Source organism: Gavialis gangeticus, unplaced genomic scaffold (genome assembly GCF_001723915.1).
Source record: "Gavialis gangeticus isolate Ggan-Ray unplaced genomic scaffold, GavGan_comp1, whole genome shotgun sequence".
Classification (NCBI taxonomy): Eukaryota; Metazoa; Chordata; order Crocodylia; family Gavialidae; genus Gavialis; species Gavialis gangeticus.
In genome coordinates this window covers 14,987,390-15,013,267 of record NW_017729027.1, presented here as the reverse complement: position 1 = coordinate 15,013,267, position 25,878 = coordinate 14,987,390, and the positions used below count along the sequence as shown (strand labels likewise).

General features: G+C 43.7%; 2 protein-coding genes across 4 annotated transcripts in view; both read right to left on the bottom strand.

The window, feature by feature from the left end:
• TMEM30A (transmembrane protein 30A) overlaps nt 1-3,031 on the bottom strand; it is a 43,810-nt gene extending 40,779 nt beyond the window's left edge. The window contains exon 1 of the mRNA XM_019520463.1: nt 2,724-3,031. Coding sequence (XP_019376008.1) covers nt 2,724-2,972 — 249 coding nt within the window. The 5' untranslated portion in view covers nt 2,973-3,031. The remainder of the gene's footprint in view (nt 1-2,723) is intronic.
• Nucleotides 3,032-7,758: 4,727 nt separating this feature from the next.
• Nucleotides 7,759-25,878, bottom strand: part of FILIP1 (filamin A interacting protein 1) — a 251,595-nt gene continuing 233,475 nt past the window's right edge. For 2 of the 3 annotated variants that reach the window (XM_019520460.1, XM_019520462.1), the window contains one exon: nt 22,316-23,512. In XM_019520460.1, coding sequence (XP_019376005.1) covers nt 23,306-23,512 — 207 coding nt within the window. In that variant the 3' untranslated portion in view covers nt 22,316-23,305. Of the gene's footprint in view, nt 8,876-22,315; nt 23,513-25,878 lie in introns of those variants that run through there. The other variant, XM_019520461.1, reaches the window with a different exon arrangement.

The window sequence follows — 25,878 nt, the reverse complement described above, 5'->3', positions numbered from 1 at the left end:
GGCTGGGGCACTCCCCTCTTGTCAGCACGGAGGTGGAAAAGGATCTGGGAGTCATTATTGACTCCAGGATGAACATGAGTCGGCAATGTGGGGAGGGAAGGGGGATGGCATGGGGGGCATGTGCCTCCTGGATCTGTGCGAGGCAAGGGCAGCTGCAGCTGTGAGCTGAGGACAGGGGCAGTGCTGGTCTCTTCCTGGTGAGAGGGGGGGGACTGGGCCAGGGCTGCACTTGGAGCAGACAGCACCAGCACTGGGAGTGGGGGTTCAGGGAGGCTACAGTGAATTCTGAGGTGGCTGTAGCCACCCCCCACAGCCCTTCCTCCCAGCACTGCTGCTGCCTGCCCCAAATGCAGCCCTGGCCCAGCACCAGCCCCACCACCAGAAAGAGCCCAGTGCTGCCCCCAGCCCCAGCACACAGTGGTAGCCTGCCCGCACCCCACTCACAGATCTGGGGGCAGGTGCCTCCCCCACATGCCTCCCCCTGCAGGTACATGCAGCAGCAGAAGCCACTCCCCTGCCCAAGCCCCCCAGTGACTGCATGCATGCTGTGGCTATGCACATGCACACACATTTATAAGTGACATTATTGGCCACAGCAGCCAAAAAAAGGTAGCACTGAACTTCTCCTTGTACATAGGCATGTCGTCTAAATCAACTTGTTAAAACAACAATCATCTTCTCCACTTTCAAAGTTCCCCTAGTATTACAGTTACCCCATAAATCAACTTGCAGATGCCTGGATAAAAAAAAAAAAAAAACCTCCAAAAACCCTTGCGGACCAGATCCTGGCACTGACATATGGGTGATGGGCCATACCAGTATCTATAGAGGATGGTCAGGCTAGATCAAGCTGCTTAAAAGTCTTCAAGTGAAGTGTGTCTGTGGGGTACTGACTGTGCTACAAGGGCGATATAGAAAATTAAGGTTGGATGAGACCTGGCCAAGTTCACAGATGACACCAAGTTATGGGGAAGCGTGATCACAGCTGAAGATAGGCTGCAGATACATGCAGACCTAGACAGGCTGGCAAGTTGGGCAGATCAAAACCAGATGAGGTTTAACATCGGGAAACAAAAAGTGCTTCACCTGGGGACGAACAATCCCCTGCACACCTACAGGCTTGACAATGCCAATCTGACCAGCACTACAAATGAAAGAGAGGTGGGGGTAATAACTGACCACAGTATGAACAGGAGCTGGCAGTACAATTCTGTAGTCATCAGGGCAAATAATACTCTAGCATGCATCAATCGATGCATCTCCAAAAAACCAAAAAAGTGATTCTTCAGTTCTACTCAGCATTGGTGAGACCGCAGCTGGAGTACTGCGTTCAGTTCTGGGTGCTGCACTTCAACAACGACGTAGAAAAGCTTGAGAGAGTCCAGAAAAGGGCTACCTGTATGATCAGAGACTTGCAAGGCAAGCCATACAAGGTAAGGCTGAGGGACTTGGGTATCTTCAGCCTAAAAAAGGGACGGCTGAGAGGGGACTTGGTAGCAGCTTACTGCTACATCAGGGGCATACATCAAGAGCTTGGTGAATAACTGTTCAGCAGGGCACCCTTGGGGAAAACCAGAAGCAATGGCCACAAACTCCTGAAGGGCTGTTTCAGGCTCAAAATTAGGAAAAACTTCTTCACAGCCAGGGTGTCCACAACATGGAATAACTCCCTCCAGAGGCGGTGCAATTGCCTACCCTGGAGATCTTCAAGAGGAGACTGGGCAGTCACCTTCCTGAGGTCACTTGACCCCGGTTTTCTTTCCTGCTTGGTGCAGGGAGCTAGACCCAATGATCTTCTGAGGTCCCTTCCAGCCCTTACAATCTATGAATCCATGAACCTCAGGAGGTCACCTAGTCCAGCGCTTCTCAACCTGTAAGCTGCAATCCAAAAGTGGGTCGCAAGAATATATGAAAGGGTTGTGAGCAAACTTTAAAAATGGATTCTCCTCCAAAGGAGAAAAATGTAGGAAACCGTGGCTTCCCCCTTGCGGGCTGCCAGAGCTCCAGCCTGTGAGGGGCTGCTTGGGGCCTTCCTGCCTCACACACTGGGGGCCTGGGAGTGGGGGGCAGCAGGTCAGGAGCGAGGGGCACTGGGTCAGGACTCACCACCTATGGTTACAAATGGGTCCTGGTACAAAAAAGGTTGAGAACCACTGGGTCCAACCCTCTGCTCAAAGCCCCAACTAGATCATCCCAGCCAGGGCTTTGTCTAGCTGGGTCTTAAAAACCTCCAAGGATGGAGATTCCACCGCCTCTCTGGGTAACCTGTTCCAGTGCTTCACTACCCTCCTTGTGAGAGAGTTTTTCCTAATATCCAACCTAAACTTCCCTTGCTGCAACTTGAAACCATTGCTCCTTATTCTGTTATCTGCCACCACTGAGAACAGTCCAGCACCATTCGCTTTCAAACCCCACTTCAGGCAGCTGAAGGCTGCTATATAATCCCCTCTCACTCCTGTCTTTTCCTGACTGAACAAGCCCAGGTCCTTCAGCCTCTGCTCACCAGCCCTGTGCCCCGGCCCCCAAACTATTTCGCTGCCCCCCCGCGGACTGTCTCCACCCTGCCCACACCTCCCTGTATAGAGGCCCAAACCGGCGGTCACGCTACAGGCAGGACAGGACAGGACAGGACCGCGGCGGCTTCCCCCGGGTATACTTCGGAGGCGCCTGCAGGGACAGGGCGGCCCGGCCGGAGACGCACCCAGCCCAGCCCCACACCGCACCTCGTACTCGCGGATGTTGTTGGAGGTGACGAAGATGCCGATGCCGATGGGGATGAAGACGAGGCCGATGACGAAGAAGGCGGGCAGCACGGTGCCCGCCGTCAGGATGGGCTGCCAGGCCGGCAGGCGCTGCTGCTTGAACGCCGTGTTGTCCGGCTTCCGCGTCTTGGCCGCGCCGCCCCCCGCCGCGCCCAGCCCGCCCGACGGATGCCCGTCCGCATCCTCCTTCGCGCTGTAGTTCACCGCCATGGCGAGGGCTCCGGGGGCCGCCGCCGCTCGCGCCGGGGAGGGGGGGGAGGGGCTGCAACGACACAACAGCGTCACCGTACACCGCGACCACGTGACCGGGTCTTGCGCTGTCCTGCGCAAAAGGGGCGGAGCTGAGAGGCGCGCTAATGATTCGCCGCGCCAAGGGGAAGTAAGAAAGCAAGAACGAAGACCAGGCTACGGAACCCTAGCAGAGCAACTACGCGTGCGCAGTCCGGGGGAAGCGGGCCCGCAGCTGGGGTGGCGCATGCGTAGTTGCTTTGCTAGGGTTCCGTAGCCTGGTCTCACCAGAGGGCAGCGGGGAGCTGGGGTGGTAGCATCAGGGTCGGTGCCCTTGCTCGCGGGGCGGGAGATGTTTCCCGGGTGGCCACGCCGTCCGCGCTGGGGCCAGACTCGCTCTACCAGCAATCGCAAGAATCGGAGCTGCCGCACACTGGCCTGGTTGGGGGGGACTGCGTGTCAGGAATGAGGGGCACTGGCAAGGTCAGGGGGATGCGTGTTGGGAGTGAGGGGCACCACCAGGGATGGGGCGGGGTTGAGGGACTGTGGGTGGGGAGTGAGAGCCACCATGTGGGCCAGGGGTCTGCGGGTGAGGAGTGAGGTTCCCCCCCCAGCAGGTGCCCTTTGTTTTGGAATTGGAACTATAGTAATTCTACTTCATGTGCAACTGCTCACAGCACGTTGTAGCTTTAACACCATTTAATATTCCATAGATTTAGTATGGTCTATGAGTAATGTGTAACTTCACCCAAAGTGAAGGGCAGCAGGGGGTAAATCCTCCCCTCACCTGGTTCCTGGGTCCTCAGTGGACCTGAGTGATTTGTTTTTCTCCTTAGTCTGATGCTTTAAGACAGGCCTAGTGTAATTTTGGGGGTTGGGGAAGGAAGTGAGACAGCAAACAGGCCCTTCTTCCTTCCTTCCCAGCAGCATTATATGGGCCTAAGTAAGATATTGAAGTGGATCAGGTTGAATTTAATTACTATAAGTATCATCGGGATAGGTTTCTACAGACTGTATTTACCTGTTTGCAATTACGCCGGTAAGCACACAAAGGAAGGGGAAAGTTCATTGTACTCTCTGCTTCCGAGGTGTAAAATGGAAGACTGATTATTTAACAACTGTATTTGTATGAAAAGAATATTTCTAATATAACATATGATCATAGGAAAGTAGGGCTGGAAAGGACCTCAAAAGGTCATCTAGTCTAGCCCCCTGTTCAAGGTGGGACCATCCCTGACTAAACCATCTCACCCAAGTATTTGTCTAAACTGCTTTTGAAAATTTCCAGGGATGGAGAGTCCAAAACTTCTCCTGTTCCAGTGCTTGATCACCCTTATAAACAGGAAGTTCTTTCTAATATCCAGCCTAAATTTCTTCTGCTGAATGTTGAACCCATTGCTCCAAGTCCTGTCCTATATAGCCATAGAGAATTATATATCTCTGTCCTCTCTATAATCATCCTTTAAGTATTTAAAGACTATCAGAGACTTTCTTACTTTTCCAGAGTAAATTATCCTAGCTTTTTCAGCCATCTCGCGTAAGTCATCCTTTCCAGGCCTCTAATCTTTTTTGTAGCTCTCCACTGAACTCTCTCCAGTCTGTCTACTACATCTTCCTTGAAGTGCAGGGTCCAAAAGTGGAGAGACTCGCTGGAAGAATCACTTTTCTTGATTTGCAAGTGACACCCTTGTTAAAACAAATCGGCCTGCTTTTGGGTTTTCTACAACAAGAGCACCCTGTTCCCTTATATTTTGTTTATGATCTGTTGTAACCCCAGGTCCTTCTCTTCAGTTCTGCAACCTAGCAAGTCATTCCTCAGTCTGTATTTGTGCATGTAGTTATTCCATCCTAAGTGAACCACTTTAGATTTGTCTTTATTAAATTTTAGCTGGTTGATTGTGGGCATTTTCTCCGCGTTTTCCAGGTCATTCTGGATTCTGGTACTACCCTACAGAATGTCTTCAACTTCACCCAACTTAAGTGTCATCTGCAAATTTCTAAGTATATATTCAATTCTATCATCCAAATCATTAAGAAAATGTTGAACAATACCTGAGCTAGGACAGATTCCCAAGGAACCCCATTTGATACCTCCTCCAAACGAGATACTGAGTCATTGATGACTGTTCGCTGAGCATGATGATGCAACCAGTTAAATAGCCACATTACAATGCTTTCATCTTGCCTGTATTTCATCAGTTTGGTTTGTTAATAAGAATACTGTGGCAGACCAGGTCACGGTATATCACATCTACTGCTGTCCACTTCCATAGAACGTGTCACCCTATCATAGATGCAAATCTGGTTGGTCAGACACAACTTGCTTTTGGTGAATCAATGCTGGCAGTTTCTGATCACCTTGTTCTTCTCTAGGTGCTTCAAAATAAATTCCTTGAGGGCCTGTTTCATGATTTTTCCAGGTGTCAAGGCCAGAATGGTCTCTAATTCCCCAGTGCCATCCTTCACTATTCTTTCTCCCAAAGTACTCAAAAGCAGAAGGTAATTACATAGCTACTACATTTAATTTTCATATTTTGAATGGAAGGCCAGATTACTGCCAGTTTAATGCATATCGGTTTTTACAGTATTGTAAATTACACAGGAATCCAGAGCAGACGGGCAAGGATCCTGAAGCAGCCATTGCAGTAAACACTATTAAAGCACCTCAACACTAATTGATGAGGCACATATAATAGGCTGTTTGCAATGACTGAATGACTACCTATGATAACTGCAGACACAACACCTCCATCTGTATTTATTTTTACTACCATTTTTCTCCAGGGTAACTGTACACTAGATTCTAACCAGTTTTACATTGTTAGGGGTTTATACTAGTGCAAAAAACAGTTTCCTCTAGTGTGAACATGTAATGTGTTCAGGCCCTCAGTATTCAAGTATGGATGAGACTGTATTTTAAAGATTTAGGCAGCAACTTTAATTCACAGGGTGAAATTCACTTGGCATCTGCAATGGAATACATTTCGAGCAGATGACATTTGCTTTTTACAAAATATACTATACATCTGTGTGCCAGTCAAATATTACAATCTTAACGTGTATGGAAAACCTCCAACGTGCATTTTACTGCATTTAGGTTACAGCCAGTAAGATATGTCTCCCACTTATATGGATACTACAGTTCATTCAAAATATTTTAAAAATAAATACATGAAAATAAATCCTAGCTGCATTTCTGATTCAAAACAAAACAAAACAAAAACACTTTAACTGTTTAAAGTTCTACAAATTGTGTCTTTGGTAGGAGTTAGGGGAAGTTCCTACAGTAAGGCACAATATTTTTTGCCATAAGCAAAATATATTGGAGTGTTGTTAAATTTCAACAAATAAAACACACTTTCTACACTTTCATTGTGATAGGGTTGCTGTATTCATTCAGATAACTGCCAGTTTTATTACAGATTAAATTAAAGGCATTTTTAATCTAGGTGGTGATTCATTTACAAATAAGGTTCAGAAGGCTGTGGAACATGCTTGCAATATCTTCTATTATGTAAGCTACAGCATCACTGTGAGGGTTTAGCCAAACAACTAAACAAGAAAGCTCTTTCCAGTACAGCCAAAACCTAGCAGGGTTCATTCTTCATAAGAAAAATTAAATTGATTGTATCCACTCTAGATGCTGTAACTGCCGTGTCATGACACTTTATACCCACTTGAAATGAATTCACTTCATATAAAGTTTATACAAAACAAACAAATATTACAATTTCACGGAAGCAAAGTGTCACATAAAACAGCTTAAAAATGCTGTCAGAAAGATATACAGTGTATAGGTAGCAGCATATCCTACCATTCTGCTGGTGTGAAATGTGGTGCAGAATGTAAGTTTTGGTATTAAAATATCCTGTTTCTTATTACTGAGAAAATAATATTGGAAACATGATCCGAATGACTATAAATCAACACTTCATTATCTTTCCAAGTCCAGAGACAGCCTGAGAGATTAACTGCTCTATTCATTTCAGCATGAGGTTAAATAGTGTTTTTGACTATGTCAGAATAGGAAAACTGAAATGTTTCACCATTCATTTTATCAGAAATGAACAGTTAATGCATCCATTCTTTAATCCTGAACCATCCCTCCATATTCCAACCCCTGCCAACAGGTACGAAGTCTAAATTTTTCCTTAACAACATAGAATTTGAAGCCACTGCAAACTAAAAATATGGCAACAATTCATAATACAACTAATTAATTATAAAAATACTTATTTATGAAAATAAATACCAGAAAACATAGTACAGTATAACCTCATAAATCCAGACGTTAAAAATCCAGAATTCTTGAAAATCCGGCACTCTTTAAAAATACACTACTGCCAGCCATGGAGGCAGAAGCTTGCACGTGATGGCTACCACCACCATCCACTACCCCACGTTGCTGCTCTGGGACCAGCTGCCACAACCCCCAGTCCCCCCAAGACGCAGAGGGGGAAACTTGCATGTGGTGGCTCCTGCTGCCATCCACCACCCCACTCCATGTGCGGCCACTGCTCCAGGACTTGCTGCCACTACCCCCATTCCCTGCTCCACGACCGGCTGCCGCCCCCATTTCAAAAATCCGGAATTTTCAAATTTCTGGTAGGTGCTCGGTCCCAAGCATGCTGGATTTATGAGGTTATACTGTATGCAGTTGTATTACATCTTACTAAAAAATCTGTGAAATAACATTTTTATTTTAAGAGCTGCCATAGAATCCTTACTTCTCTGCTTCTTATGTTCCAGCTTTCCAGGGCTGCTGATATAAAATCTAAGTTCAGTTTGTGATTCATTTGCTAGTGTCGAGAAAGCACAGTTAGAAACAATAATATCATTAGCTCTGTCAGGCAATGGATTTTTCTTTAAAGCACTTTACAATATCAGGGTCAGCTTTACGTATGTATGCAATATGCACTTTAATATGGTACCATATACTAACCTAAGAGCAGCAACTGCCCAAATCATGTGTGTCCTTCTCTATAAACAACTGAAAGAGGGTCAGCCTTCTGAAATTAGTATTACCATTCAGACATTCAGTTGTGTTTGCATACTAGTGAAAATTTATTTGTTACAGTGTAATGAAAATTGACCTTATGGTACAGGCAGAAGTAAAAACACATGTTGTAAAAAAAAAAATCACAGCTTAACAAACACTGGTTTGCAGTATTTCAAATCAATCTATAAAGTCAGGTTGTACTATAGGACTCTGGATTTTAGTACTCAGTTTTATGCCAAACCACTGCACAGTGCAAGAAAAAAACTTATAACAGTATATCCTGTACAGCAATCTTCAGAACATTTAGTCTCACAGAGTTATAAGGGGGCAGGAAAATTTCTGTTGAGTACAGTACGTCTTCCATTTAAAAATGCACTGTTGTTAACGTAATTTCTTTACAGGCTCTCTAATAGAAAAATATCAACACTTTCAGAATTTGACAGTGTGTTCTACATATAAATGTGCCATGGACAATAGAAATTGGAAGGCTTAGGGAAAATTACATTACAAAGTGTATTATAAAAATAAATTATATAGCAAACACCAAACAAAATCAAGCATGTGCCTTATGCTTTGCAAAAGAAGAGTAAAATTCATTTGGCAGCAAAACTGCTTCTCTCTCTCACTATATACTTTGAAAACATTAGCAATGCCATTGCATTTTTTAAAGTCTAAGAAAAAAACCCCAAACAAAACAAAATATCCAGTGGAAGCAATAGATATTTCCATAAGTAATCAGTAGCATTGGAGCCCCTGGCAGTAATGGTAGAGAGCTTCCAACAGTGATCCATCCAACTGGTGTAGTAAGGAAGTGCACACATACAGAATACATGTGATGTAGTATTTCATCTAGAGTTCATGCGTAACTGATGAATGATGACACTCTCTAAAAGAAAAGACAGGAAAATATTTGATGTTATAAGAAGGTAAATAAGACAAATTTTAATGGTTGTTTTTTAAAATAAAAATATTAAAATGAAATTTGGCATGTTATAGTATTTATTTTCAGAACATCTTAGAGACAGTTAATCCTCATAAAATATTGTGAGATAGATAAATGTTTTAGTCAAGGCAAAACAGAGACTACTAGAACCAAAATTAAAACTCACATATCTTTGGCTCCCTACTCAGTGCTCAGACCACATCTCTGCTGCAATAATAATATAGTTGAACAATAATAATATAGTTGAACAAGATAAACTAACTGTTATAAAACTGAGGCTCAAATCCTAGTCTGAATCAGGCAGATCAGGGACTTAATCTTGCTGAATGCCCTCTCTAACATACTTGTAGCTCTTCTGGGATGTCTGTATGTGGCTATGGCCCTCTCTTACTTAGACAAGAAACTTAGTCCTGGAACAGAAACTTTTTCTGTCAAAACTGTAATGCAACACATTTTGATTTAGACAAATCAACATTTTTTCTTGAAACATTTTTTCACTAAAATGTGTGGCCAGTTTTTATTCAGCTTTTATTTCCCCATTATGCCATAACATTTTATATCTTAATTATTTTAGGGTTGTTGGTTGTAATTTAATTATTTACTCATATTTGTTGAACCAGTAATCAGGAATGTAAGAAGGAAAGAGAAACAAGGATAGTTCTTAAATAACATTCTTTCACATTTAGTTCTGCCATTAAGTTTATGGCCAAAAGAATTATATCCATAATGTGTAAAAAGACTGCAGAACTGGAGTTTAGGATTGTATTGTGCCTAATATACAAGGTCCATTATCCTAATCAGTCTCTCTGCACTGATATTTAATTATAATATTTTACTGTAAATATTAAATAATCATAGTAATTTAATCTGAAGTAGTACATTTTATTACGCACAACATGATATTTACTAAGAACTTCATCATCAGTGTAGTTTTGAATGTATAATACACCTTGAAAATAATTGAAATATCTGTGAAGGTTTGAAATAAAATAACATAGTTAACCATTAATTAGAAATGCATATAATATCCTTTCAGACATCAGTCGGTTGTATATTTCTTAAGGAGTAAGAGTGATTTTCTTCCCTTCCCTAAAAATATAATATATAAGATTTTCAAAAATTATTTTAAAAGTATCTGTGTATCTTTGCCACAATTATATTTTTATGAAGTTGTGTCCAAGTTTAATTTTTAAATAATGGTTCTAAAATATTTGATTTTTGAGAACTGTATAATGGAAAACTGAAAATATATTAAAAATTAGGGATGCCAGTTAATCACAGCGCACGTGATTAATGTGTAATTGGTTCTTGCATTAATTTTTTTAACACATTAACTGTGCATGTGGTTTTGGAGCCTGTGCCTGGGCTGTGCTCCGCTACATCCGGGGCACCCAGCAGGGCAGTGCAGAGGAGTGCAGGGCAGCCTGGGCGCACACAAACTGACACACACAAACAACCACAGCCTGCATGCTGCATGTACAGCAGCACCACATGGGTAAGTCTGTGGAGGGGGAGGGAACGGGGAGCAGATCAAGGCCCCCATGGTGAGGGACAGAGTGGGGCATAGGCTGGAGTGAATGGGTCCCTGGGACCGGGACAAGTCGTGGCACAGAGCTGCAAGCAGTTCGTCCAGGGGCATAGTGGGGCATGGCTCCCTGCCACTGCATGCACCCTCGGAGGAGGCATGGGGGGCACCCTCCCTCCCAGTTTGTGTGCAGAATGGAGGCAAGCTGCCTGTGCTGGCTGGGGTGCTATACCCTGCTGCCTTTGCCCCAGGACTTGTGTGCTAGCTGTGTGTCCCCTGCCTACCCAGCATCAGGAGGCACATTGCATTGCGCAACACCCAGGACGAAGGCAACAGGGTGCAGAGCCCCAGTTCACAGCAGGCTGCCTGCCTCTGTCCCATGCATGTATCAGGGGGTATGTGTTCCCCATGCTGCCCTCAGGATTGCATGCAGCAGCGAGGAACTGTGCCCCCTGTACCCTTGGACAAACCGCCTATGGCTCTGTCGCATGACCAGACCCAGGACCCCATTCACCCCAGCCTCTGCCCCACTCCCTCCTTCACCGTGAGGGCCTCAATCAGCCTCCCCCCCTTCCCTCTCCCCCCAGCCCTCCCCGTCCACAGACTTACCTGCTGGGTGCTGTCTGTGTGTATTTGTGCATCTGCCCCTCACTCTCAAGCCACAGGCCCCCCCAGCCCTGCTATTGCCCCTTACTCCTGACTCACAGTACCCCGCATCCTGCCAGGGGTAGGATCCCCCGTCCCCAGGCTCCAAACTCCACACATTCACCCATAGTCCCCCACACCTTCATAATTTTCTCCCCAACACACACCCCATACCCACAACCATACAAAGTACCTGCATAATTTTGCATTATTTTAAGGTTTTTTCTGCATAATTTTGAGTTTTTAGCTGTGCGATTAAAATCGTGATTAATTGTGACTAATTTTTTAATTGCACAACTAATCGCAATCAATTTTTTTAATCGTTTGACAGCCCTAAAAATATTTGTATAGTTTTCATTTTCCCTTTATGCCACAAGCAAGCCACTAGATGGCATCTTTTAATTATCTTACTCATATTTACTGAATGAGTAGAGCAGACAATCAGGAATGTTGGAAGGCAAGTGAAACAAGGACAGTTCTCAAATAAAGAACATTTTTCCACATTTATTATTTACAAAAGCTTTTCAGCCAGACACATCTACCTTCCCCCCAGAATTGAATAAAGAACATAAAACAATTGTAAACTACAGTAAAAGTTTACCTTCACCACCACTGCTGTTTTCTAACTTCAAGTTCTTGATGAATGTGTGGCACAGTAAAAACTAATTGCTTAGAGTCAAATTCTACTCTTAGGTGAAAACTCCCATAACTTCAGTGGGAGAAACGAGCTCATTCTAAAAAGCCAGCGGTCTTTAATATTCAGTATTTACATTAGATATAAATGCACAGAGTTTGGAGACAAAATCTAAATTTAAAATGACATTTTCCTTGTACAAGCCAAATTAATTACTGAAAAGCAAGATTAGAGTTGGTTTTATTGTCAACTTTCCTACTCTTTATCAAATACAACAGTTATGCAGGAGAAAGTCAGAGATTACAGAGAGCATCAAGAAATCAGACCATTTCTCCTTTTATTATTCATTTGTTCATTAATCTATCTGACACACCCTATAAGTGGATCTAAAAACACAACAAACAGGCAAAAATAATCAAATGATACTGTTTCATTAGTCTGTAATTAAATATACATCTTCAGATTTATAAAAAAAATCTAACCTTCCTGAGCATTTTGACTGTGCTTTACTGAGTTACTTCAACACTTGAGTCAATGTTTCTAGCTAGAGTTAAAACATTCTCCACAGTGCTGTGAAACAGGAGCTACATTACCAAGAGCAGCTAATAGACAGCAGAATTGCAGAAGAAAGGATAGCTTTATTAGTGGAACCATTAAAGACCATTAAAAAAGAGAGAGGGTCATTAACATTTGTAGAATAAAGCATTTAGAAGGAATCAAGGATATCATCTGTTAACCTCACTGCTGTCTGAATAAAAGTGTTTTTGTTACTGTCAGACAGCTGGTTTTAAACTTTGAGTGGACCAGAAATCAGAGGGGTGCAACTGCACAACTACATCCTGGTGGATCCACCCCTGCACATACCTAGAATATGTGCACAAATATTTAATTTTTTTAAGCTGCATTGTAGAAAGAAACATTTGTCTTTGTGTCAGAAAAAAAATATTAGCTATTTAAAACAGATACCCAAACAGATTAAAATTTTAATAAAATATATTCTGTCAATCTGATGAAGGGATAACTTGCATATGGAAAGAGAGATAGCATGTCCTATATATTTACTTAGTGTATGCAGTTTCAGCATATTGTTTCAGCCATCTTAAGGCAATATCATCACCAGTGTAAAGAGCTTGAAGACCACTGGGTAGCATAGTAAATGGACACAAGTCAACAATGTGGGACATGGCTTGAACTTGTCCACAAGGGCATTTGCTGTCATTGCGAAGGCCCCATTGGTATAGGTGTGAGGCACTATGACCCTCTCCAGTTTGAAAATGGTTCAGAAGTACCAAATAATAGCATGACCAGTTAAATCCTGGTTAACTGACTGTAAGGTCAGAAATGATGTGATGATTGATTGGTGCTATAAATGAGCTACAAATTCACTTGAATAAACAAAACTGAATTTACTTTATTTGTAAGAAAAGTAAATGAAGGCATCTGTATGTAAATAGCCAAATTCTAATTTCAGTTATGAAGGTGTAAATCAGAGTTCACTGTAACTCTGCAATACATTGAAGTAACTGAGATTAAATTGGCTCACAGCAAACAACTGGCATAAAATCTGATCAATTCCAATAATAAAGCACATCAACTGACACTTTAACATTTGAAGTTTAATTTCTTTTTTACAATTTACACAAATGGATAGAACCAAATGACACAAGATAAAAATGTATGTACCAGAAACAGCATAAGGTCATGTGGCAAAGGTAGAGCTCCACATATTATTGTTACTATTTTAAACATCCTGTCTAAAATAGTTTTTAAGATGAAGATCTGCTTTTGCTTCTATCTTGAGAAATCCAAGAAAAATAAATCCAGATATACTCATACATTGTTTTGGTCTCTCAGCTGATAGCTCCAAATTTGAAAGTAGTTAACCTTGATGACATGTTCCAAACATGCGAATAGGAGCAGAAACTAAGCAGTAGGGTGGTTTGAAAATGAAGTCAACGTCTATAATTACAAATCTGAGAGCTGCATCTGCAAGAGCTCACTCACAGTTAAAGGGATGGGAATTGCTCACATAGATGGAGGGGGGAAAAACATTCCCTATCGCTGCCAGCAACCTACAGGTTTCTAACTGACTCAATGGGATCAGCAACTGATGTGTGATACGAACATATAATTGGTCTGAAAATGATCCTTATTATGGTTGCCTGTGCCAAAAACCTGAAACACAGTAGGACAGTAGACTACTGTTCTTGAAATTGTGACCAGAATCACCTAACAATAGTGTTACTTTTGACAGCATTCTAGAACACATGTAACATATTCTAGGCAATAATATGGTATTTAGCCCATAACTGGCATGAACTTTCACAGGTCAATATTATTTTAGAGGTTATGCACAATAAAATAATTATAAACTACTGTAAACAGTTTGAGGTTTAAATATTATGACATGCATTACTGTGCAGACATATTCATAAGACTCATAAGGTGTTGCTTGCTTTTTAATCAAATGGATGGCATAATAAAATGTAAGGGTAAAGTCTCCCTAGCAATTCAAGCTATTGTTAATTTTATGGACTTCAGCATCTGAGAGAAATCCCTTAGATTAGAACCAGCTTGTAACTGTGGGCCAAGTTCTGCAGTTTCTCTCTCACTTTTATTCCAATTAATCTTTCTGTTAATGGCAGACATGCCTCACAGTCGTAAACTGTATTCAATACAAATATGAATGACAGAATCCGGCCTTATGTAATGTAGTGGAAAACATGTGTTAAGGATTTGCAAATGTCTGTAGGGAAATTCAAAGAGGCTACTTTGTCCTTAACAATACATAGAGATGCTATGATATAAAATGACTCTCTATTGAGCTCTGTCCCCGAGATAGTGACATTTTAAGTCATGCTTCTTGCACTAGACAATTTACAAAAAATTGCGGTCCAGATCCAAAAAAATGACTTTGGTGCCACAATGCTGAACATTGCAATGCCTAGCTTCTGGGCATCCAGCTCCTATACTAGAATCCTGAATTTCTGGTAGATATCTAAATGCGATGAATGTAAGTGCCTTAAAATAGAATCCATAAAAAATATCACTCTAAGCATGGAGCTACTGAAAACTACCCAACAGGGCAATGCCGAGGATAGCAAGTATCTTAAATCTCACATCTCTCCAGGATTTTGGCTTCCAACTCAGCAGTACCTGAGAGGCTGCCTCCACTCAGGATTCAAAGGCTGCGATCTTTGATAGCTGCCTATGCCCTTTCTCTATAAAACAGAGTAGGGGCCACATTTTTAAAGCTGTCTAAGGGAGATTCTCCCTTTTATCCAATAACCAAATAGTAATAAAGTAGGGGCCATCATTGTACTTTGTTTAGAGCCTGCTCTGTTGGGGCATGGTTTGAGAATGTACACTGAACTGAGTCCTCTGAGGAGACAGGCCACAGCATGGGTCCCAGTTGGCCTAGGTGTGAGCAGGATGCTAAGCTGCTCAGCACACTGAAGGCTGAGATACTTCTGGGAACATGTGGAAACAGAATTTCAGGCAACTAAATGTAAAAAACTGAGGATCCACGAATGTTATGCACCTCCAAGTTTAGCTGGTAACGCAGAAGGATCATTAAAGACTGATCTAAAGAAATTTTGAGTGTCAGTGCTCAAGTCTCTTTTTGGATCTGGTCTGGAGTGGTTAGTCTTAGGCTAAGTACAGATGTTCAAAAAGCCCGAAGCGGAATTGATTTAAGTTACGTGGATTTCTGTCAGCAGCCTAGCTTAGATTAGTAGCAAAATGTATGCACCAGGTGTAGGCAACCCCCAGCATGGGTTCCAGAGCATGGCACGCAAAGGCATTTTGCTTGGCACCTGTGCCTTGGGGCGGACAGCAGGGACAGGGCTGGGGCCATGCTGCCACAACCAGGATCCAGGCCCTGGCAGCTCCCCTGCTGTCCACATCTAGCACACCAACATCTTATAAGTCAAGGTTGAGAGTGTTTTTGGCTCTCTGGCCCAAAACGTTGCCAACCTCTGGTATACCCTTCACCTTCTAGTGGGGAGACACGTAGGTTATCTGCACTGATTGAGACCTGCAGGTTGGGGGCGCTTTTGCATGCCTCCCAGCATGCCTCACAGGCTCACCAGGCTGCCAGAGACTGTGGAGTGCAGCCGAGTGCATGGGCCACCCCTGACTGGTAGCTGGGCATGGGCAAGCACACTCCCACCCTCCCAGGCCCTGCCCTAGTACTCCAGGACGTGTAGCTGCCAGCCAAGATAGCCTTGTAGCATGAGCCCATGGGCACCTGCCAGCAGCGGCCAAGCCGCAGTGGTCACAGGGTTGACTTTGCGCAGGCTCAGTCCTAATGTTCTGCCCCTTGCCACCCCGATCCATCAGAAGTGACATGCATGCACCAGCTTCTGCTTTGGGGAGGTGGAGCCAGGGTCAGGGTCAGGGTCAGGCTCTGTGGAGCTGGGCCTAAGCATGGGGGCATGGGGTTCCCTGGCTGGGTGTGTGGGAGCCAGGGTTGGGCTCTAGGGGGCTGTGCCCAAGCCACAGGGGTTCTCCTGGGCTCAGTGTCAGGTTTCTGTTTACATCGTGGAGTACTTCATGACGGAGTGTGGGGGCACAGCCCAGGGACATGGGTGTCCAGGTCGTGGGGTTCATGCAGGGAAAACAGACCCTTCCTTTCTCTCCCTTGCTGCCTGCTAGAAGCTGATACAAGGCCAGAGGCAGGAGGCACAACTGGGGAGAGGGTCTGTACTGGCTTGGCTCTGGGAGAGATCGAGGCAAGGCCCACTGGGCACATGGCTGGAGCAGCCAAGTGCAGGTTGAATGCTACTGCACCTCCCTGTGAGGTGGGGATTGCGGGGGGCCTCAAAGAAGGCTGATATGTTGGAGGGCAGCAGTCTAACTTGAATCAATAAGGAATCTGGTACAGAAAATTGATTTACATGTCTAACTTAAATAAATTAGATTTGAGTGCACATCAAAGCAAGTCTTTCTTAAACTGGGTTCTACTGTAGGCTGATCTGTGTGCACCGAACTTCTGTACGGTTACAGGTTTAGATCAATTTCTGATCACTTAGCTCGGTTTATGTGTAATGTCTGTACCTGGCCTTAATGTTATTAGTTAGTGACTACTAACTAATAACTTCCTCCAGATTCATATGAAATAGCACTTGAAATCAATATGATACAAAAGCCAAGCTTCACTTCTAAAACTCCTTAAACTCTTTTCCAATTTCTCTTTCCTAAGCTAAAAACAGAGAACATCAGGTATGTGGGGAAAAAAATTACAATACACTGAGTTCCCCTAAGTATAATTTTTAGTTAAAAATTTTTAGTTTAAAAGTATATTTTTAGTTAATGCAAATATATATAAGGTACTTCTGGCAACCTGTTTACCCCACAAAATATTTTTGCCTGAACTCTTCAGATTAATACTTAGATTAATTTACTCTTCGCATTAATACTTACATTAATTTATGATAACCTTTGGCTTGCCCCAGTCCCTTGTCCTTTATCTTTGTTCCCTTTCAAGAAGCCTTGTAATTACAGGGACCCGCCCTCCTCTTGCTAATATTTGTTTAAACGAAGTTCATAGGTTGGATTTTTTTCAAGATATTTTGCAATCAACATTCACAAAGTTTCTATCCAGGACATTTCTGGAATATTTTTTGTCAGGTTTCAGTTCTCTGGCCTTTTGTTAGGTTGGGCCTGGACATGAGCGGATCCAGGATTTACTAGAAGGGGGTACAGCACACCACCCCCCAGTATGGAGCAGGGCAGGAGAGGCTCTGGGGCTCCCCTCTCCACAGATTAGCCAGGGAAAGCAGTGGTGGAAAGTTGTTGCAACTGCACTGCTGCACCCGCCTGGACCTGCCCCTTGGTAGGGATCAGAATTTGTTTCTGATTGTCCTGGCACTGATCTCAGCATCTGGATCCACAGGGTATTTGTCTGATCTGTCAGTTCTGCTCACCGTGCATTTCTGATTTTTTCAAACTCCAAATCTTTTACCTTGCTTTGGCAATTCTGGATCTGCTGTGCTACATTATAAGTATTAGATTTCTCATTCTATAATGCTGACAGTTTCTTCAGATATGCTGTCTTTTCAAATCCTAGCCAAATACAGACATATTTAAGCTATTGCCTCAGATGTAGATACAGTTAAGGCAAAAAGAGCTAGTACCTTTTAAAAAGCACTGAAAAAGAAAATCTAAGCCAACTGTAGGTCACCACTATATCAAGGGATGTTAGCTTGGGGCTCATATATGCAGTGTTTTAAATGACTCTTGAACTGAATGGAAGATTTGTTTCTGCTTTCATATTAACAATTATCAGGGGCTTCATATTAAGTTTTCTTAGAACTTCTGAGAAAAACTAAATCATTTTACAAATCAAAAGAATCAGCAATGAGTCACTAACAAATTGAGGCACTGGGAATTTATTAGGAATAACTTAACTGGGAGGAGCTAATACACTTCTACCCAGAATCTCCAGCTATACATTGGTTTCTGAGAAACAGCCTCCAAATTCTATCCTACAGTATTAGGAACTAATATTTTAAAAAATATGGATTGGATTTTCAGATGTTCCATTCCCCACAACTCCAAAATTAATGGAGTTAACTGAAAATCAAGGCCTAGTGGAATTTTTTTTGGAAGTGGGATCCCAAAAAATGAACATTAATGATGGTCTTCCATAAACAAAATGTTCTTCTGATGAAGAATAGAAAGGTGGGGCACACCTGGGTCTTTAGTAGGGTCACAACCTAAAATATGGATTAAGAGAGTTTACTGATCCAATTGGCAGATGACAAAACTGGGAGGGACTGCATACATTTTGGAAGAAAGGAATAAAAGTCAAAGGAATCTGAAAAAATTGGAAATTTTGGCTATAGACAACAACATGAAATTGAACACAGACATATGTAAGGTGCTACCCATAAGGAGGAAAAACTAAATAGCAACTTACAGAATGGGGGATAAACTAGGTTAGCAGCAGGACTGCTGAGAAGGAACTGGAGTTTATGGTGGATTGCAGATTCAACATGAGTCAGCTACATGATCCTATCACACAAAAAGGTGATAAAATTCAGGGATAGAGTACCATTTTCCTCAGCACTAGCTAGTCCTCAGCCGGAATACTGTGTCCAGTTTTGGACACTGGATTATAAAATATATGCAGAGAAGTGGAGAGAATATAGAAGTGACCAATAAAGATGATAACGAGCTTGGAAAGCAAGCCATATGAGGTAAGGCTTAAGGAATTAAATATGTTTAGTTTGGAGAAAAGGAAAATAAATGAGGAGAACAAGATACAGTATAACCTCATAAATCTGGATCTCAAAAATCTGGAATTCTTGAAAATCCAGCACTTTTTGAGCTGCCCCTCAGACGTGGAGGGAGAAGTTTGCATGTGGCAGCTGCTGCCACCATTCACCACCCTGTTCCACATGCAGCCACTGCTCTGGGACCTGCCACCACTACCTCCTCCCCACCCCGCTCCGCAACTGGCCACCACTCTAGTTTCAAAAAACCGGAATTTTCAAATTTCCAGATTTATGAGGTTATAAGTTTTCAAATAGTTGAAAGGTTGCCATAAAGAAGATGGAGAAACATTGTTCTTTCTTGCAGAGGGCAGGACACATCACAATGGATTTAAACTGAGGCAAAAGCAGATTTAAATCATATTTCCAGAAAATCTTCCTAAATGTAAGAACAGGAGGACAATGAAACTAGCTACTTGGGGAAGTAGTGAAATCTCCTTCCTTCCTCGCAGGTTGTCAAGAATAGGCTGGATAAGCATTTGTCTGGAATGATTTGTCATGGATTGCTCCCTTCGGATGAAGCTCTGCCTCAGAACTCCCTAAGAAGAATACTTATTCAGTCTCCCTCCTTCAGGACCCCTGGAAACCAGCCCTGTCATGGCTTCTCGAGGGGCAAGCCTCTAGCTTGAGACCCTGGCTCCTCTTTGTCCCTGGTTTCCCCCGTGATCCATAGCATCCCCACCTCAGAGAGCTCCTTCTTTGATCAGCTCCTGGAATGATTCCTTCTTCAAAGTTAGAGGGCTGACCCAAACAGCACAGTAGACTGTTAAACTACAGAAAAACAGTCTTTATTGTGCCACTGCAGTTCTTCTGCCTTCCTTAGACTCTGCTCTCTCCTCCTGGGGACTATTCCTTTCTCTCTCTGTCCTCCATGGGATTACACATTTCTCTCTCCAGCTCTCAGAGCCTTTCTCCTCCAGCACAGTCTGCCACCTTCTCCATAAAACTTACACAAAACTATAGTATTAACCTGGAGACAACATGCACCTGATACATTTAAATATAAAGTCAACAGGGACCAATCAGGGTGCAATCTGTGCTCTGCTGCCAGGCTCAGACTCTCATCTTCCCCTAGGGTGATAGGCAACTAGATGTCCTACTTACAAAACTGTTTACAGCAACTATTTACATCAGTGATCTCCAACCTTTTTAGGTTGATCACTTTTGAAATTTAAAATGAACGGAAGACCTACCCCCCACTCCCCACACACACACAACCCAGCAGGTAAGTCTGTGGGGAGGGGTGGAGGGAGGAGAGAAGGCCATGGGGAGGGCAGGGCAGATTGAGGCCCCAGCCCTAGCCCCACTCCATCTCTCACTGCTGGGGCCTTGATCTGCCCCCTCCACACACACACAACAGCAGTTAGGGAGGGGCAGGCCCTGCACAGCTGGGGCAGGGCGGGGGATGATGCTGTGAGCAGCTCATCCAGGGAGCATGGGGGGAAGGGAGGGTACACATACCCCAAAATCTACATATGAGGTGGGCTGGGCTGGGGCTAGGGCAGTGCCAGGCTGTTCCTAGCCAGGCTGCACTCAAGCCAGTTACCTGCGGCGGCAATTCTGGGAGCAGGGCCACAGAGGGGGGCCATAGCCCCCCAATCCCTGGTCCCAGTGCCACCACTGAGCACAGAATGGGCCAGGTCTGGCGGGACAGTCTGGTGCAGCCTTCCAGCCTATAGCTCTTTCCCCCGCTCCACCCAGGCTGCCACTGCAAGCTGAGCTTTGCACCCCAAGCCCCACTGCACATGCCCCCTGGGCCTCCACCCCTTTCCTCCCCTACCAACTGACCTGTTGGGCTTGGGAGGGGTGGCATGCGCATGCATGCATGCACTCAGCCCCCACAGCCCAGGATCAACTTCAAGAGGCTCCAGGATCCACCAGTCAATCCCAATCAACCAGTTGGTGACGAATGATTTACATCAACACTTGCTCACCTTGAGCCCTGCAAAGGGTTCCTCACAACAACTTCAGGTTGGAACTTTGCCCACTTGACTTTGTCAATTTACAATTAGCAACTATTATATTTGTACAGGAGCTGAACTAGATTACCCCTGAGTTTTCTTCTAATCCTATGATTTTTTGCTTCAAAGGCTAAACAATACCTGGAGTGCTCACATTTTTACTGACCTCCCTGACAGTTTTTCCTTGGAAGACGTCTTCCCTGTACACCAAGAAAAACTAATCCCCTAACCTAGGGGTCAGGGATCTTTCACTAACAGCAGGCTGAGTTAACATGGCTGAATCCTAAGGCAAACTGGAGATGGTAACTGTTAGGTATTCCACCACTAGATGAGGCATTCTGGGACAAAACCTATTAATAGTGGGAAAGATTATATCCATTTTTAGCATGCTTGGTGAGCCAAATAAAATCTCGTCACAGGCCAGATCCAGCTTGTGGGTTTTAGGTTTCCAACTCCTGCCCTAACCTGTTGCTTCATTTCATTGATTCTATATGTCTAATGAACTACACATAGTTTGCAGTAGCCACTAGCTTTGCCTGTCCTCCATGTACAGTGTGCTATATTTGTATGCTTCATGCTGTCATCTTCCTTTTTCTCCTCTCCTCTAGTAAGGCAGCCAGGGTTGCTAGACTCTTACTAGCTCACTTAACTGATTCAATCATTTTTTTTTTTTTAGTGCACCCTCTAGTCTGGCCAAAAGCTCGTATATCAAATTAATCAGAGTTTCTTTTGTTACCTTCCTTCTCCAGAAATTGAACTTTAAATGGAAATGTCCACAAGTGCGGTGCATTGAAAAAACACAGCCACAACAACAATTATTATAAAATAAAATCCACACCCATTTCCATGCTGAAGCAAATCCTTAAAACATGCTTAAAATGCAAACATTCCAATTTAACCAGAACAAAATCACAAAGAAAAGAACGATGATTCTCCACAGAGCCATGAATAGGGTTGGTATCTGAGATAGACACATATCAAACTTCAGGGAACACGCTGGAATTCAGGGTCAATTATGAACAAAGCCTCTTTTCTCCAACACTATATCTCAGCTGAGTTCTTGAACATTTTTCATCACTAAGTATATGTTAAGGGTTATGTTAAAATAAGAAAACCTTTTGGCAGCTGGAGTCTGACTATAGCACAATTCCCCATTATGGACCTAATCCAAAACCCAGTAAATTCAGTGTAATGACTTCCATAGAATTCAATACGGTTTTAGTCAGGCCCCAGCTCTGGCTATAATAAATCAGTCAATTAGATGAGAAGCTGTGGTCTGTCAAACAGCAATGGACTACAGAGACATGACTGGTCACATGGAGTTGGCTCTTCCCCTTTTTCTTTTCTAGCCACTAGGCCTTATTTAAAAAGAACTGCAAATGCCATATTTTCTTGCATAAAACACATATATGGCTTTCCCCCAGGCCAGCTGGGGAAAATTAGTATGTGCATTACACATGAGAAATACAGATCCCAAGGGATCCAAACATTTGGCAGTGAGGAAGTGGTGACAGCATTCATTTCCATGACTCCCTGAGCCACAGTAATGCATGCTGCCACCACTCCCCACTGCCAAATTTCTGGACCTCTGAGGAACTCCCTGGCTGGATGACATGGGCCCATGCACCAGATCAGGTTAGCACACAGGGTCACTCAGTGAGCCCCAGATCTCATAGAATAGACTGCACTGATGTGTGGGGGGAGTGGGGGTACAGAGCCAGCATGCGGCCTTAGACCTGGCACATGGGCCAGACATGGCAGGTTGGATCAAGCCAGCACGTAGGGTTGGACTCAGTGTTCCATGCTGGGTGTGTGTTATGTACTTGGATTAGGCACACGCTGGATCGTGGGCGGGCTATATGTGAGAAAATATGGTTTACTGCTTTGCTATCATTACTTCCCTAAACAAGCAGTTGCTTTAGTTGCCTGAAGAATGTTATGTGATCATGATTGGCAATGAAAGTGGTCCATGCAATAGTGAATTGGCAGAAGGCAGTGCCACAAGATAATCTATTAAAAAGGGACCTCCACTACAAATAAGTTAAAGAACCCCTGAATTAGATGAATATCTAAATGAGATTGCTCAACCTAACTTAACTGGCTGAAATATATTACTAGCATACAACCAGTGTAAAACTACTATTCTAACCCCAGTATGGAAACAAGAGGATGTTGTTAAATTCAATAGTCAAGATGCACATTTATTAGTTTGTTATGAGTGACAGCTTCAGGATGTAATTAGTATATGCAAACACTAGCAAGTAACAGACAGGGGTCCGATTTTCATGGTAGCAGTAAAACCTGCACAACATACCCCCTTAGTCACTGCCCTCAGCCCTTCCCCCCGCCCAGGGAGGTAGAGCTGTTGGCTGAAGATTTCTTCAGTTCTATTTTCATTGACTGAGTCTCGGCACGAGGCTCGAATTTTGTCACATTTCCTGCTCCTGGGGCTGCCACTATTGGTTTTCCTGCTTTCATACCTTTTGACACAGGAATGCGGGTGGGTGTAGGTCTCTGTGATGACCCATCCTGTCCTGTCTGCAGAAAGAGAGGAGAAAAATAAAATAATTTTAAGGATGACTTTTTTCTTAAATATATGCCAATTATACATTATGATTCATTATCTTTTATGTATTAATTTCTTTAAAAATTTTAAGTACACCTAGAAGGCACCTATCCAGTGCTCTGAACACCCATCTCAGGCATTAAAAGCCACAATGTAAACAAAGGATTGCCCATAAATCTCCACCTCACTCCATACTCTCCACAGCTGCCTCAACAGAGAGAAACAGAAGATGGATTTGAAAAGTTCACAAGTCAGGCCTCTAAACTAGAGGTAGCGCAGATAGCACCTTTAGGGACTGGTTCAATGAGGCACAGGCTTTCATAGAAAACAGCCTACTTCATCAGATACTACCTGACAAAGTAGGCTGTCTCCTATGAAAGCTTCTCTGAACTAGTCAGTCTTCAAGGTGCTACCCTGCCCTGCCTTCTCTCTGACTTCAGACAAACATGGATAACTACCTTTCTAAATTGGTTCTAGTGAACAGTGGCAGAGCCTGTGATCTCAAATAGAAAGCCTCTCCCAGAGAACACCCCATCAGCAGCTCCTTTTCCTTTATATTGCAGGTCTTTACAGCTTGAGGACCTTAGCTAATTTCAGCTATAGTGAAGAATATCACAGGGAGTAGAGAATCTCTCAGACAACCAAGTTTCAAACCTTCTATATTGTTAAATAAATAGTCACATTTAGAATCAGAAACCTCCTTTAAATGTTTGCTGTTTCTCTCTTTTGCAATAAATAATATTGACAATTGAACTGTCACAGTAAAGTTTCAAAATTAACTGCTTTGCTTCTCTTTAAGTAATCACTGAGCACATCTACATGAGATGTTTACTGTGGAGCTGCCTAACTAGCTCCATCGACAGTAAACATAAGTGTTTACACGTGGCGCCCTATTAAGCCACAGTAGATGTGACGGGCTAGTTGGCAGTGACCTAGTCCAGGGGTTTTGAAAAGGCAAAAGATGATTGGAGGACTTGGGATTCCCTTTCCTCACCAATCTGGTAATGATTTGGCCCAGGGGTTTTGAAGGGGTAAAAGATGATTGGAGGATTTGGGATTCCCTTTCTGCACCAATCAGGCCCCAGAGACTCACCCCCCTGTGTCCCTTGATTGGCCCCTTGGGTCACCTGGAGGGGGATAAAAGGGGCAGCGTGGGCTGATTCAGGACAGACCAGTGAGGGACAACAAGGAAGGAGCTTCACAGAGCTGAGCCAGTGGGGTAGGAGCAGTTGCCCCAGAAGAGCTGAAGGAGCAGGACCTGCAAGCAGCAGTGGGACCCTCAGCAGTGCAGCTGGCAGGAGAGGCTCCCCACTGGGCTCCAGGATCCCCTACAAGAGACTGCAGCCAGCAGGAGAGGCTCCCCAGCTCCAGCAGGGATCTGAGCAGTGACCTGAGAGGTTCCCATCTCTGCTTCCAGCTCCTCCAATCAGAGGCCAGGCAGCTTGATGTAAGGCTGGGGCTCCAGGAAGGTCAAAACCCCTAGCAGGCTAGAGTTGTGCTACTACTGGTGGCTGTGTAGCAATGTCTCTGTATACCATGTGGGAGATCTGAGTTCAAGTACCAGCTAAGGTCACTTGGGGTGAGTGAACTAAGGAGAAGCAAATTTCCTTGTAGTGGAAAGGGGCCATTGTGTGTCTTTCCCCCCCCATCCCCCCCCCCCCCACCCATTTCTCTTCCTCTAGGCCCTATATTTCCTTGTCATTTTACATTTTGTGCCTCTCTATTTCACCAACCCATATGGTTTGTTCTGCTGTCTGTGTTTTATATTTTATTAACCCTGTCTTTTGTCAATGATTGTAAGTGTCTAAACTTTATTGAATCCTGCCCCCTTGGGGCACTGTAGTGTCCACTATACCCTCTGATTTTTATACCGTTATGTTCCCAGTATTAAAAGGTATATGGATAAGTCCACATTGATGGTCTGGCTCTGCTTTATAGGGGGAGGAGAATCTCCACACCTCCCACAGTGCTTGTTCACCTGCTTTGACTCCTTCAGTTGGAGAGGGGGTACCTCTTGGAGTATCTCCCGGGTTACATAAATTAATAAATGCAGAGTTCTTCATGTTGAGTAACTCATGCTGACCTCCAACCCCTCCAGGGCTGATCTGACTCGGTTCAATGTGCTGCGGTCCCAAGCAAATGGCATACCCAGGAGCAGTAACTCTATTGTGATATGCGGCAGTCTATTGCTGCAAACTAATAACACGTATAGACATGCCCAATGGTAATCAGTTAGTGTCCTAATCCCACAATCTCAAAGCACCTTCACAGATGCTTGACATTCTTGAAGTCAACTGTCCTTGACTTCACCACTAAAACTTCCAGATCTAACAATTTC